This window comes from Balaenoptera borealis, assembly GCF_965194805.1.
Source record: "Balaenoptera borealis genome assembly, chromosome: 12".
In the NCBI taxonomy this organism is placed as follows: Eukaryota; Metazoa; Chordata; class Mammalia; order Artiodactyla; family Balaenopteridae; genus Balaenoptera; species Balaenoptera borealis.
In genome coordinates, this window is record NC_138869.1 from 88,080,487 (window position 1) to 88,093,912 (window position 13,426).

The 13,426-nt window shown below is 47.6% G+C and overlaps 1 protein-coding gene across 1 annotated transcript in view; it reads right to left on the reverse strand.

Annotated features, from left to right (window-relative positions):
- PRSS16 (serine protease 16) overlaps positions 1-13,426 on the reverse strand; it is a 13,601-nt gene continuing 175 nt past the window's right edge. Inside the window, exons 2-12 of the mRNA XM_082346600.1 lie at positions 13,232-13,392; positions 12,296-12,395; positions 12,024-12,153; positions 11,126-11,249; positions 10,779-10,856; positions 10,644-10,691; positions 9,897-10,187; positions 9,001-9,142; positions 7,449-7,628; positions 7,224-7,369; positions 1-7,107 (exon numbers count right to left, since the gene is read on the reverse strand). Of these exons, the coding sequence (XP_082202726.1) occupies positions 7,039-7,107; positions 7,224-7,369; positions 7,449-7,628; positions 9,001-9,142; positions 9,897-10,187; positions 10,644-10,691; positions 10,779-10,856; positions 11,126-11,249; positions 12,024-12,153; positions 12,296-12,395; positions 13,232-13,392 (1,469 nt within the window). The 3' untranslated portion in view covers positions 1-7,038. The remainder of the gene's footprint in view (positions 7,108-7,223; positions 7,370-7,448; positions 7,629-9,000; positions 9,143-9,896; positions 10,188-10,643; positions 10,692-10,778; positions 10,857-11,125; positions 11,250-12,023; positions 12,154-12,295; positions 12,396-13,231; positions 13,393-13,426) is intronic.

A 13,426-nucleotide genomic window follows, 5' to 3' on the forward strand; every position in this document is an offset into this window, starting at 1 on the left:
AACGTCTATAGTCCTTCCTCCAGCAGGAGGGTGAATGTGACAGAGAAGTTGGAGTGGAAAGGGGCAGGGCAATTCCTGACTGTTTCGTGTCCTCTCTTGCTTGTGGACGTCGAGGTTGCATTTCCCCTGGAATTCCTTCTCCCCTTCCCATTTGCCAGTTCCTACTTGTCCTTTGGATCTCAGTTCAGACATTACCCACTACCTCTTCCCCGAAGCTTTTGCTGACTCCTCAAGACTGGTTTAGAAACTCCTAGAATACACCCAGGATTCCTGAAGTTATTTCAATCTTATTAATAGTCCTATTTACATGTTGTATTATAACTATCTCTTGTATGAATCTTACATTTGCACGCTCAGGGCTCAGTCCTTAAATACCACGTATATGCAAATGTCGTTCCATCTTGGACTGCTCCTTCAAACTCCAAATTCACAAACGCAGCTGCCTTCTCGACAAGTATTTTATACTTAACATTGCCAAAGACTGAATTACTAATCTTCCCCCCAAACTTTCTCCGCCCCAATCTTCCCCCATCTCAGTAAACAACTACTCCATCTGTGCATTTATCTGTGAATCTTTGCTTTTGCTCAGATCTTACATCTCATCTAACAGCTCCACCTTCAAAATATATCCATAATTCAACCAGTTTTTACTATTTCCTTTACTATCATACAAGAAGGCCTATCAATTTCTTGCCTAATTTAAAAAAATCTTTATTTTATATTAGAGTATAGTTGATTTACAATGTGTTAGTTTCAGGTATACAGCAAAGTGGTTCAGTTATACATATACCTATATCTATTCTTCTTTCAGATTATTTTCCTACATAGGTTATTACAGCATATTGAGTAGAGATCCCTGTGCTATACAGTAGGTCCTTGTTGAATATTTATTTGATATATAGTAGCGTGTATATGTTAATCCCAACCTCCTCCCCTCTCCTTTTCTTTCCTTTGACACAATTTTACATTAATTTTTGTTTCCTTTCTACAAAACCATTTTAAAGGCATTTTACTGATTGAGCACCTCAGGTTTTATGTGAAGTTGCTCCTGTCGTGAATAAAGAGGGAGTTCTTTATTCTGGAATTTTGCTTCTGTCTTTTCCTCCAGGCCAGTTCTACCTGGCAACAAGATACAATTTGAGGTGAAGTCCAAACAGTCCTCATTTCACTTAAGAAAGAACAGAGTCTTAGCCTGCCCTGTGACCAATAGTGGTTGTGACCATAGCTGGCCATTGGGAACATTTCCAGTATGTAGATCCTCAGGTGTTTCTCGGGTCCATCACCTCAATTTTTGCAGTAGACCCGTCACTTGTCCCCTGGTTTCTAGAAACCTTGCCCCTTTCCTGTCTATTCTACACACAGAAGTAGTGCAAAATTCCCCAAGGGTTTGAAACTCTCCAAGAGTTTCCCTCCTGTTCAGTAAAGAAACTGAAGTGCTTCTAGTGGCCTGCAAGAGCCCTCCCCTCCTCCCCTCCACCCTCCTCTCTAGTTCCTTGCTCTTCCTCAACAAGTCAGACATACTCCTGCCTCAGTCCTTTGCACAGTCTGCTTCCTCTGCCTGGAAACACCCTTTCCCAAATACGTGCCTAACTCATTTCCTCATATCCTTCAGGTCTGCTCAGATATCACTTTCTCAGTGCAGGCTTACCTGTTCAACATATTTAAAATTACAAGACATTAAAAAGAAAAAAAAAGCCATCCCTATTATCTTTTTGCTATATTTTTTCATTCATACTTATCACCATCTACTGCACTATACATTTTACTTATTCATTGGTCTGCACTTCCCACTACAATGCAAACTCCATGAGGATAGAGTTTTGCCCATTTTGTTCGCATGTTTAGTCCCAGTATCTCGAGGAGTACATGTTAAATAGCAGCTACTCATTAACAATTTGTTGCATACATGTTGAATGAATGGTCTACCAGGGTACAATAAATGAGTTTTTCCACAGGTGGATGTACAAGCAAATTTCAAGTGTTTAACCCTGAAAGCGGACAGGAATGGTCTGTTCATAGATAAAGGTTCTGAATTCCATTTATATAGCTCCCTGTTGTGGGTGTGTGTACAAACCTGACTGAGTTGCTAACCGTGGGTCTTCTGTTTAATTATGTGACCCACCGTTGCTAGTCAGTGCTTGTGCAAGGACTTAAAGCTTGACCCTGCAGTTAGGACTAAGCACCTAAGACTTCTAATCCCATCTGGAGAGGTGCAGATGTTCATCTGTGTAATCACTAGTTGTTCCACTTTCCAAACCTTCAACTGTCCAGGAATAAACCCTGACTCCTGAGCTACTGGAGCTAAGTCTGGATGAAGATAATACATGAGGCTTCGAGGGAGTGGGAATCTGTTCTAAAGAGGACACATTTTCCTATAAGACTTCTGAATAGTGCTTTTAAGAATTTGTATTTATTTGGTTGTTTTGTATTTTGAAAAGGTAATATACTCATAGAGTTCAAAAATGTATAAATAGTTATACAGTTAAAAGTTTCCTTCCCATCCCTGTTACTCACCTACCTGGTTCCTTCTCTTTTCTCCACCATCCACAGGTTTCTACTATTATTAATTTGTTACTTAACCTTCTGGAGTTTCTTTGTCCACTTGCATGTAAATATATAGATTCATATGTTCTGGGTCTTGCTTTTGATACCTCACAATATGTTTTGGAAATCTTTACTCATTGATAACATAGAAAGCTTCCTTGTTTGTCTTTGCTTAGTTTTATACTTTGTTGCAAAACAAACATACAGAGAAGTAAATAAAACCTTATTTCTACAACTTAACAATTAATTACAAATTGAACACCCATTTAACCATTACTCAGGAGCAAAAAAAAAAAAAAAAAGAGCATTGCTGCACTCCAGAAGCCCTCAGTATGTCCCTTCCACTCACCCTGCCTTCCACACTCTTCTTATCCCCCCAGAAAACTACAATCCTGACTTTTATGGTAACCGTTTTTTACATTCTTAATACATTTTACCATCTACACATACATCCCTAAACAATATACCATAATTTTGTGGTTTTTAAATTTATATAAGTATAATCATACTAAATGTTTCCTTTGTGTCTTTTTTTCACAAAATTATGCTTGTAAGATTCATCCATAGTTTTGTGTATAGCTCTGATCTGTTCATTGTCAACTGTTGAATAGTATTCAACATTATTTATCCAATTTACTGTAAAGGTTCATTCAGGTTGTTTCCAGTTCTTGGCTATACACACAATACTACTATGAACATTCTTATACAGATCTCCTTGTGCACATATTTCCTTTGGGTATATGTCTAGGATAATAGGGTATGTATATCTTCAACTTACTAGATAGAGTCTAACTGTTTTCTAAAGTAGTTGTATCAGTTTAGACAATAGTGGTGATGAAAGTTCTTATTATGTCACATCCTTGACAAATAGTACTTCTTGTCATATTAATTTTAGTAATTCTGGTGGAAGATCAGTAGTATTTAATTATAGGATAACTTGCATTTTCCTAATTTCTAATAAAGTTGGTTGCTGTAGTTTTAAAAATATATATTTCCACAAATTCTTTGGCACTCCTCTTATCAAAAGGTGGAATCTGATTGCCTTCTCCTTGACTATGGGCTGGGCTTAGTGACTCGCTTCTAAGAAAGAATGGAGCCGAGGTGACGCTGTTTGACGTCTCAAGCTAAATAAAAGACAAACATCTTCCGCCTGGCTCACTCTCTCAAGAAGTCATAGACTTCATAGAGTCATGGACTCATAGAAGTTCTTTATACCATATTTTCATGCTAGTCCTTTTCGTTATTTATATTGGAAATATCTTCTCCCATTCTGTGTTTCATTATTTTATAGTTTTTTTTTTTGATAAACAGAGTTCTTCATTTCACTTAAATTTATCAAATTTCCCCTTATGTTTAGCGCTGTTGTGTCTTATTCCTTTAGAAACCTTCTCCTATCCCAAAGTATAAATATAAGTGTCTCTTACAAAAAGGTAACTTCTATAATCCAAAACCACACTATTTGTTGTTCAAACTGTTCCAGGTTTGGTCATTGGGAGCTCTTTCCCTGTTATAAAGAGACGATTGTCAAAGCTGTTTCTTTTTTAGTGTTGATATTAATATATTTTTTTCACACGTCATATAAAAGATCTTGTTTCATCTTCGCTGAACTAGTTAAGACCCAAGTGTGGAAGTGTAGAAAGTGTGGATGGTTTCCCAGCTTTTTTTTGGACGAAAATAATCCAATAGGGTCAGTTTCTTTGCAAGAATCAGTTACCCAGTGGAAAAATAATATGCTCAAAACGGCTCTATTTCCCTTGCTGGGTCACTCACTGCTAATCTTTCTCCCTGCAGATGGGAGTCAAAACAGGACTTCAACCTTAGGGCACATCAAAGATGTGTGTTCAGATTTTTTAAAGTTCTCAGCGAGAGGTTTGTCTTCTCGACATTAATTGTGACATCGTAGTGAACCTGAAACTGGCAGAACTCTCAGCTGTGTATAAGTGTAAGAAAGCGGTTTATCTTATACAGTTTGGCACGTACGGGGATCGAACCCGCGACCTTGGCGTTATTAGCACCACGCTCTAAACAACTGAGCTAACCGGCCACTAGACGTCAATGGTATTCCTCCTTAGGTAATTAAATGAAAACAAAATAAAACGGTTTCTTCAAATTCTTCTGGGGCTGGGGAAAAGGGAACATAAAGAACCAAAATAACCCAAAATTAACATTAAAAATAAAATCACATTCTTCCTATTTCACTCTCCCCTATCGTGGAGTTAGGAAAAAGAAAAAGAGAAAAACTTAACATTTGGCCTGAATGAACTCTACTTCTTGGGGGCGTCTCTCAAACTGACAGTTCTGATCCCAAACGATCAAAGCCCCGGAGTGAGGTGTCCTTCCTCCTACGCAGGGAAGCCCGGGGGCCAACGAGAAGATGCTCCAAGCCAGATTTGGCGGCGGGCGGATCACGGAACTGACCACGGAGCGGCCACGGAGCAGGGCTCCGAGGGCTCGGCCCCTGCGCGTGCCTCTTGCGGATGTACTTCGCTCCTGGAGACCCATTCGGACAGATCCCAGGACATGAGACCTGCGAACTTGCACTCTCTTGCCGCCGGCCTCGGCCTCGGCCTCGGCCTCGGAGTGATCCTGAAATGCCTTCCGCCCCGCGCACTGTGTGGTGGGCCCTGACCCGGAGCAGAACTACGTCCCCAGAATCAGGGGCCTTTATCTGGACCAGAAGAGAAACATCTAGATCTGAGAAGGGTGGCAGCGTCGAGACTCAAATTGAGCAACTTCAGAGGAAAGAGGCAGAAACACCTGCACCTGCCAGGTGCAGAGCAGCCCCGGCTTTTTTCACTGGCCGAAGGGCCTCCAGAGAAAACCCTCAAAGGCTGAGGTAATCAATATTCTGGAATACCTGAGAGCTAGCCCTGGCACCACAGACACATTGGTAGGGAAGTTCTGAGAATACTTAAGGGAAAGTAGCCCAGCACCAAACCCAAACCCATTCGAATAATAAATGGAGAAGAAGTTTGCAAAGGAAAATGAAAGAAGTTGCATCCAGCAAAGTAGGAGGAAAACCAAAAGTATGTGAAGAGTTGAGGGCTGACCTCATTCTTTCATTTCTCAACAGGTACTGAGCACCCACGATGTGCCAGACCATGGTGCACATGCTAAATGTATAAAGGGACACACTGAGGCTAGACCTCAGCATGAGGGGCTGTGGTTAAAGAGCAGTAAGTGGTACAGGGTAGCACCCGGTGAGCGGGGCTGGGATTAATCCTCAGAAGAAAAAAAAAAGTTACTCCTCAGGGTTTGGAGTCAAGAAAGGCAGGGAGTGACTTCCTCACAGAATGGGCTTTATGGCTTCTGTTACCATCCCAGCCCCCAACCCCTTGTCCTGACTTGCCTTTACTTCTCCTCCACTTCCCAGCTTCCCAGAGGCACTCAGTCGCCCTGACTTGCTAATTCCTGCTCCTGGTGGCTGCTGCTCCGAGTGGTGAACAGGGCACTGCTGGCAGTGCTAAAGCAGGCTAAGCGGGACCCTTAGTACTGGGGTTGGACCCCTTGGTACTGGGCCCAACCTCTTAGAACTTGGGGGTGTCCCCATCAAGAAGGTTTGACCAGAACCCTAAATCCCTAGGGTTGGAAGCTGAAAATGCCCGAGAGTGACATTTAATTATGGAAAAAGATGGTGAGTGAAAAAGATGGAAAACTGAAAGACAGAGAAAGACAAAGATTAAGTGACAGGAAGAGAAATAGAGACAGCGGGGAAGAGCATAAGGGACAGAAACAGAGCCTGAGGGAGAGAGATATTGAGAAGATAACGAAGGAGAGACGGAAAGTCTGAAGAGAGGGAAATAGAGGCAGAGAGAGAGAGTGAGAGAGAAAGTGACTAAAGGGACACAGGGACCAGAAATGAGAGACAGGAGTAGAGCAGTGGAGATAACTAAGGACCGAGCAAGCAAGAGAGGAGAAGAGTAGAGGAGATACTGACTGAGAGACAGGGACAGAGACACAGACACAGAGAAATAAACAGAAACAGACTAAGACACAGAGAGAGACAGAAAGGAAGATATCCAGAGAAACAGGAGGAGGTGGAGAGACAATTTGAGACAGAGACAAGTTAGACAGGAAGAGACTGAGGGAGGAGGGCACAGTGAGACAAACAGTGAGAAGCAGAGACAGGTCAGGGTCTGAGGTCCAGAGAGAGACACGAAGCAAGGCACCCAGTCCAGGAGCTGAGCAGAATTTGAGCCAGAAGCTGATTTGCAGGGGGAGGAGAGGAGCATAAAGAGCCATATTTCTTTGACATTTAAAATAACAATATTCACGATGAGAATAATCACTTATATTCACATAACTCTCTGTCTGTAACAAAGCACTTTTAGTTGGGAGTGAGGACGTTTGCAGACACAAGTCAGTTTTATGCAGAACAGGTGCTAAATCTGAATTGCTGGGAATTTCCTCTTTCAAAACAAGCTTTCTCTTGTCCAATAAGTGTATACATCCAGGACTGAGGTGGCCACACAGGGAATGGTGAGGATGTGGGGCTCAGACCCCACCCCTAACCTGGCTCTTCTTTGCCAGACCAAGCCAGGTCTGCAGCTGCTGGAAGATGTTCTGTGGTGAGGTGGAGAGAATTTGGACAGTCAGACTGCAGCACTTGTAGAGAGCAGGAGCATGCAAATTAGTATGCAAGTGACAATGCAAATCACCCAGAGCTTTTTCTCTCTTACCTGGCGTGCTAGGCGGAGGCTGGGGGAGTCTGAGGGTCTCTCAGGTGCCATGTCCAAGCAATGAGAAGCACTAGGGATGAGAAGGGCTGACTCTGAGGGTCCCAAAGGCTGTGTTATACTTAGCACATGCCAGGGGTCTATATCCCCTGGAAAGAAAGGAGAGAATGGTGTGTTGAGCTGGCATCAGGTAGACACTAAGGAGTCAGGTTCTGATAGCATGCTCACCATTAACAAACAGCACTTGGGTGGCCCCTGGGGTCTGGCCACCATAGTAGGAGTTCGTCTGGGACACAGCCTGGGCTATGGATGAGGCTGAAAACCCGAACACCTGCTCACATAGCTCTAGTTTGGAGGGCAGAGCTGGGAGCTGGGAGAAAGGGCATCCAGGGACCTCACAGGTGACATCTGTGGAGAGAGGTATCCATAAGTGTGGAGTACATAGCCATCCCCCTACCTCTTTAATAATCATTTACAGAGCTCTCCCCACTGATGACCAAGACAGCTCTAGACCCTCCTTTCAATGAGTTCACGGTCCTGTCAGAGACATACTCAGCCCCAGACAGCAATGGCCCAGAATGATCAGGGCTGTTATGGACAAAGGCCTGGAGTAGGGGTGGGGCCGTCTCAGAGGGAGCACAGTGGGCTCAGGGACAGCATCCTGCAAGGGATAAGACCTTAAGGAATTAGCCGGTGTGAGGCAAACAAAGAGAGAAAAGAGGAAACCGCATGTGCAAAGGTCGAGAGGTGAGAAGGAGCCTGGAGTGCTGAAAGCACAAATTGGACACCTGCTTAATATCCATAGCTCCCCTGTGCTTTCAGGGTAAATGTAACTTCTCAGCCTCACATTAATTCATTCCTTCCTTCACCATTTATTTGAGCACCTACCATGTAGTCAGATATATGTTGAACAATATATTGGGAACATAGTGACAACAAAACAGCCCCAGGCTTTGCTGTCACAGGACTCACCGTCCAGAGGGGAGATAGGCAATAAAGAATGTATGATAAGACTGTGGGAAGTGCTAAGGAGAAGAACACGGAGCTAATGGGGTAGGGGGCAGGGAGGCAGACTTATCTTGAGAGATCGTGCCCCCCTTCCTGAGGAGGGGACATCCTGTGTTGAGACTTGGAAATGAGTAAATTGTGTGAAGAGGGGAAGATAAGTAATCCAAGAAAATGCCTGAGGATTAGGAAGATTGGTGTATCGGGCAGGGGGTGTCAAAATATGCAAAACCCTGTGAGGAAGTTGCATTGTATGGGTGAAGGGAAGGCCTAGAGACCAGAGAAGAGGCTGCGTCAGGGATCCAGGCAGGAGAGCATGGGGACCCCTACCAGGACAGCAGAGGTGGGAAGAGAAAGGGGTTGGGTGAACTGCCGAGTTGTCCAGGATAAACAGTGGGCAAGACTCAGTGATTGACAAGCTATGGGGATGACAGGAAGGAGGCATGCAAAGCACTGTTAGGGCTTCTAGCCTGGTAACTGGAGAGGGTAGGGCCATTCCTGGGACAGGCACATAGATGAAGAGCAGATTGAAGGGACGATCACTCATGTTGAGGGCTAAGTGTGTGAGTGAGAAGGTACGTGAGGGTCAAGCACACATGCACACTCTAGTACGGCTGTTCACCCCACACCCCACACCTGCAGGTTAAACGAGGCCCAGCAGTCCGGCTAGTTGTCCTATGGAAATGAAAACGAGTCCAGACTACCTGTTAGATAGCATGTCTGGGCATAGCACAGAATGTATGTTTTGGGGGTGAGGGTTAGGCCAGTCACTCACAGTAGCCAAACTCGGTACAGGTCTGGTACAACCACTGCCGGTCGCCAACGCCGGCCACTTGGGGTTCTGTGACCTTCAGCTGTGCCACTGTCTCTGCTCGAGAAAAGCTTAAACACTTCTGGCCCAGGCTGTGTGTGACAACCTAGGGGACAATATACATACATACATACATACATACATACATTCCTCCCTTCCTCCCATCAAGCCAGAGCATGGAGCCATAGATCCCTACAAGTCAAAAGTCAGAAGTCAGAAGAGGGAGTCCCTGAGTTCTCCTGGAAGTCAGTCGTCAGAGGTGGTGGGGACCTAGGTCCCTGTGGGTTAGAGATTAAGGTACTAGATGACCAAGAACATCTTACCTGTGATATCTTGGACATGTGAGAATATCTTAGATCTCAGTTTCCTCAGCTGTGCCTACCTCGAACTATTGTGAGAATTCAATGAAATAATAAATGTGAAGCACACTGCACACTACTTGGTGCAGACAGCGCTGGAAAAGTGACAGCTGGATTGTAGCTGTGGATTCCGAGGCTGGGAGCCCGGTCTCTAGGAGAACTGTGTCCCCAGGGCTACCTTTTTTCATTCTGTAAATACTAATTGAGAGCTTTCCGTGTGCTAGACGCTGTTGCAGGCTCCAGGAAGAGGCCAGAACAAGGTAGGCAAGCTAGATAGTAAGCATAGTCGTTAACATTTGCATACGGTGTGCCAGGCTCCCTGTTGAGTGTTTTCCATGCCCCTACTTCATTTCACCTCCGAGGTCCCTATGAGATGTCATACCCATTTTACAGATGAGGAAACTAAGGTGCAGAAGGCTTTACGCTTGCGGAAGATCACACAGCGGAGGTGGAGCAGGAACCCTTGTCTGCCGACGCCTGGCGGTGCTCAGGGGTGCTCACCTGCACTGCCCGACGAAGCCCGCGGTAGGGCGCAGGGCTGCTGCAGTTGTCCCGGTCCCCGAGGAGGAGTCCGCAGAGCTGTCGCACACTCAGCGGCGCTCCCGCTTGCCCGTCGTACTGCACCGCCCCTCCCACGAGTGCCTGCAGCGCCCCCAGCAGCTCTGCCTGGTCCGCAGCGCGCCCCAGGGACCCACATGCGCCCAGCTCCGCTCGCAGCGCTGCCTGAGCCGAGCCGCCCGCGCGCAGCCGTCGCTCCACCTCCGCAAAGGCTGCGGACGCAGCAGCCCGGCACTGTTGGGAGCGAGAGGCAGCGTTGGCGAAGACTCGGACCCGGGCCCCGGCCTTTCCCTTTCCATGACCTGCATCCTCCCTGGGCTCCCACACTTTCCCGGCGCCAGATTCATCCCGGGGGCAGTTGAACGCCACTCAGACCCGAGGCCCCGCCCTCTTCCGGCTCCTCCTCCGGGTCGTCCCCCAGGCCCCGCCCCACAGTGGAACAGCCTCCTGATAGGGTCTTCCGTCCCCAGGCCTCGCCTCCGTATCAGCCCCGCCCCTGTTGGGTCTCCTCCCTTCTTGGTACCCGGACCCATCTTCAGCTCCCGCCTTCTTCCCAAATCCACCCATCTCTCGGGGATCCCAAGTCCCTCAGACCCCGACACCTTGCAAGCTTCAACCTTTTCTTTTGGCCCCCATGCTCAAGGCCTCTTCTCTCTCCCTATCCCCCTCGGACTGGGTCCCACATCCTACCTCCGGGGATCCGCCAATCGCAGTGTTCATTAGGCTTCTAGACACCACCTAAAAGTCCGACCGCCGGAGAGTATCAGGTGACTCCGACCACTGAGGCCCTCCTCCCCACCCGGACCCACCGCCCGCCATCCTTACGTCATTATACTCGGAGAAATCCAGTATGGCCCGCACCGGAGCGGAAGAGGCGACGGAGGCGAAAATGAGATGGGGAAACTGAGGGAAGAGAAGTTATCAGCCTGGGGGCTTAGGGACTGGGATCCCATATCTTCCCGCCCCTGTGTCACTCACTCGTTGTGTGATCTTAGGCAAGTCCCTACCTTCTATACACGGGACTCCCGTGAAGGCAGATTGTAGGAAGCTCTTCTGGGCGGAAAGGAGGGTGTGGGAGGAGGGAGTGTGGTGGGCAGGTATTCTATTATCTGAGTTGGGGACCCCGGAGTCCAAGTTCCCTCCCCCCAGTCCTCTCAGAGGAGTCCCGGGACCTTCAGCCTGGCCCAGGCAGCCAGGGAGCCGGCATAGGAGCCTCCGAAGCAGAGCCAGGGGCTGGAGAAGGAGACGTTGAAGAGGCGGGAGAGTGCGAGGCGGGCAGAGACCACATCGGCCAGCCTAGGGTCAGAGGGGAGGCTGGGTCAGTCCCCATCACTGGGAATCCCTGAAGATTCCCCCATTGTATAGGCGGGAATGGAGAGTGGAGGGAGTCTGGCCAGAAGCTAGGGCTCTTTTCTCATGATGTATTTCTGAGGACTCCCCATGCCCACAAACTCATTTCTACATGAGTGCCTAGGTCAGGGGAGACCCATCTGGAAAGCCTCCACCATTCTCTTCCAGACTAGGTGGGAGAGGAAAAACCTCCAAGGCAGTTTGGGTGAAAATCTAGCCTGTAGGAGAGATCAGAGAGTTAACTGGGGAGCCAGAGCCAATCAGACCCTGTGGCCACTGCAAAGCTTTTGTCTCTACTCTGAGTGTGATGAGAGACAAGTGAGGGATTTGAGCCGGGAGAGAGGTGATCTGGTTTATGCTCTAATGATCACTCTGCTTCATCTGGAGAATAGACTGGAGGGATCAAGGGCAGAAACAAGGAGACCAGTGAGGAGGCTGTGTCATCCAGGTAAGAGATGCTGGTGGGCTGGACCAACAGGCCATAGTGAGACAGCAAAACGTAAGAATACAGTGGAAGGGGGGATTGGGGGAAAGGGAAGGAGAGAGACCCAGAGATGGGGAAAGAAAGAACAGGGCACTGAAAGACAGAGGCAAAAACATGGGACCAGAGACTCAGAGGTCAACTTCGGGCAGTGGAGGAGAGAGACACAGATGCAGAGATGCCAAAACACAGACATCCTCAGTCCCATGACCCCAAACACTTTCCCGACCCCTACTCACGCATGGCGGCTGGACAAGAAGCGGAGCTGGGCCACGTCGAGCCCCTCAGCGGGTATACTCAGGCCATAAAATCTATGTTCCAGACCTATCACCAGGGCCCCCCAGACTGGGGCCAGGGTTGCAGGGTGCCCTGTGAAGAGTCCAAAGGGGGTGTGTGTGAAGTGGGTGTCAACTCCTGCAACCCTCAGACCTCATAGCACTGCAATATGCAACTCCCCTTCCTGGCCTCCACCAATTCCTCAGCTATGTCTCTCCTCACCCTTGCATCTTACCTCTCATCACTGAGCCAGGCCCAAGGCTGCCTTCGCCTCCCAGATGCAGGAATACAGGCCCATCCTGGCTGGTCCAATGTTGGTCATTTACCCAATACCGCTAAGAGGTAGGATGGGGAAGAAGAAATGGGATTGTGAGAGTTCTGACCTGTTCTTTATTCGCTGTTCGCTCCAGTCTCTCTCCCTAATGGATCTCTGTATACTTATAGTATCTGAAATAGGTTTGTTTATTTAAGTGTTCATTTCTCTCCTGTTTGTCTCCTCATCTAGAATGTAAGATCTACAAGAGCAGATATTTTTGTCAGCTTTTTCACTCTTATATCCCCAGGGTCAAGAGTAGTGGCTAACACTTGGTAGTCACTTGCAGTATACTGAAATAATAATTGTAGAATAAGTAATGAATGCAGATGGATTTAGGAATAGGGCCTACGTGAGATGACCTCTGGAGACTGTGGATAGAGTAGGTGTGAAAAATGGTAAATCTGTTCATTCATTCAGTAGATATCTTCAAGTGCCTATTGTGAGCCAGGTCTGGTTCCAAAGACGGTCCAGATTTTTGCTCCATACTGAGACTTGGTGGTGGGTTTAGTGTTTAATCTGAAGGATGCGGGGGCGGTGTTGAGGGGCAGTGAGGGAGTGAGAGTGAATGACAGGGAAAAGGAAAGACTGAAGGACAGGACCTGAGGGACAAAAAAAGTGGGAGGCTGAAGAAAGGAAGGGGAGACTAGGGGGTAGAGGGCAAATCCAAAAATCAGAGGGGCTAGACTAAAGGGCCATAAGGGATTCTGACAGCAGGCATCGGATAAGACTGAGGGGGAGAGGGATGGGGAGACAGAGGTGTAGAGATAGGAATGGAAAGCAGAGACTGAGGGGCAGGGTAGGGAGACTGAGGAGGGGGGCAGGGGACACAGTGGACTCCCCTTCTCCGGGCCTCACCTGCAGGAAGGATCGTCTGTCAGAGGCATTGAAGGGGTCCAGTGGCTGCACCAGCCACCCCTCTTTTGGGAGGGCCACACCTCCCTGGTCCAGGCTCAGGCCCAGGCCAGAGCTCTCCTGAAACCGCTGAATGTGCTCACCTAGGCGCCTAAGGAGGGAAGCTGTGGGACGTGGAGGGGAAAGAGTCAGTCCAGG